The 1,150-nt window shown below is 22.7% G+C and overlaps 1 protein-coding gene across 1 annotated transcript; it reads right to left on the minus strand.

Annotated features, from left to right (window-relative positions):
- Nucleotides 1-468: 468 nt before the first annotated feature.
- On the minus strand, nt 469-783 carry BO87DRAFT_264316 (uncharacterized protein; the record flags this gene model as incomplete). Its single annotated transcript, XM_025618882.1, has 2 exons — nt 469-534; nt 694-783. Coding segments are annotated over 2 exons (156 nt in total), but the record flags the coding sequence as incomplete, so codon positions are not given.
- Between the last annotated feature and the right edge of the window lie 367 nt (nt 784-1,150).

Raw genomic sequence — 1,150 nt, forward strand, 5'->3', positions numbered from 1 at the left:
AAAATAATAATAGAAATTACTGAAGTCTAGAAAGACTTGTATATTAGTAATATAAATTAAAATAAATTAATTAATAATAATTCTGATTTTCTCAGAATTTATGTAGAACCTGTTACAGCTTATAATAAGATTTAAAAACTTAATTTCAGAAATAATAAATTTATATTTAAATAATTTAATAAACAGGCTAGCTGTATAGAACTTCTAGAAAATCTTTTTAATATAATTTAAATACTTATTTCTGGTTTAGCTGTGAATAAAGATATTATTTAAATAAGTTATATAAAATATTTCCAGATAATCTTATAAAATATTATTAATATAATACTAAAAGATAGCAGGGACTTCTGATAACCTGAATAATATAATTAATAATTTATAAAGACTTAGTCTTATATAGAATATTATTAAATATTTCTAGTCTTTAATAATCTGGATATTATTAAAGATATTAATAATATTAATTTTAATAAAGTACTGTATTTTTTTTAGATTATTTAGAGTCTCTTTAACCAGCAGCAGCGGGTAATAATTCTTAACTAAAATTGTCACGGGGCATACTGGGTGCGCATTCCAGGTACTTCCCGCTGCACTATTAGCAAAAGGACTAGGATATAAAGCTGATGGCTTTACACTGCGCACACTATATAAGGGTATTCAGGAACAGGATACAGGCAGGATTCAGGCAGGCACCGTGACAAAAATAATATTTAAAATATAATAATCTATATAAAATCTCAGATTTTTATCTAGTTTCTTGATAAACAGAACTAGAAAGATTATTAGAAAAAAGCTAGAATAAATAAATTCTTTTTATAAATTCTTGACTAGTTATTTATAGAGAACTATTAATTCTTTTTAAAATATTTTATATAAAGATCTGAATAGCGGGATCTTTTCTTTCTTTAAAATAATAATATAATTATAAATATAATAAGACAGGAGCTTCTCTGTTTCCTGGAATAAAAATATATTAATAAATTTCTAGAATTTCTTAGATAATTCAAGCTTTTCCTGGTCAGGGGCAGCGTAGAATACTATATTAAACTAGATAATAATAATTATATAAATAAGATAATTTTAGTAAATATATATAATATATATATTTAAAAAGACAGGCTGGATATTTTTATTTCTTAAAAATTTAGAT

Source organism: Aspergillus neoniger (assembly GCF_003184625.1).
Source record: "Aspergillus neoniger CBS 115656 unplaced genomic scaffold BO87scaffold_72, whole genome shotgun sequence".
NCBI lineage: Eukaryota > Fungi > Ascomycota > Eurotiomycetes > Eurotiales > Aspergillaceae > Aspergillus > Aspergillus neoniger.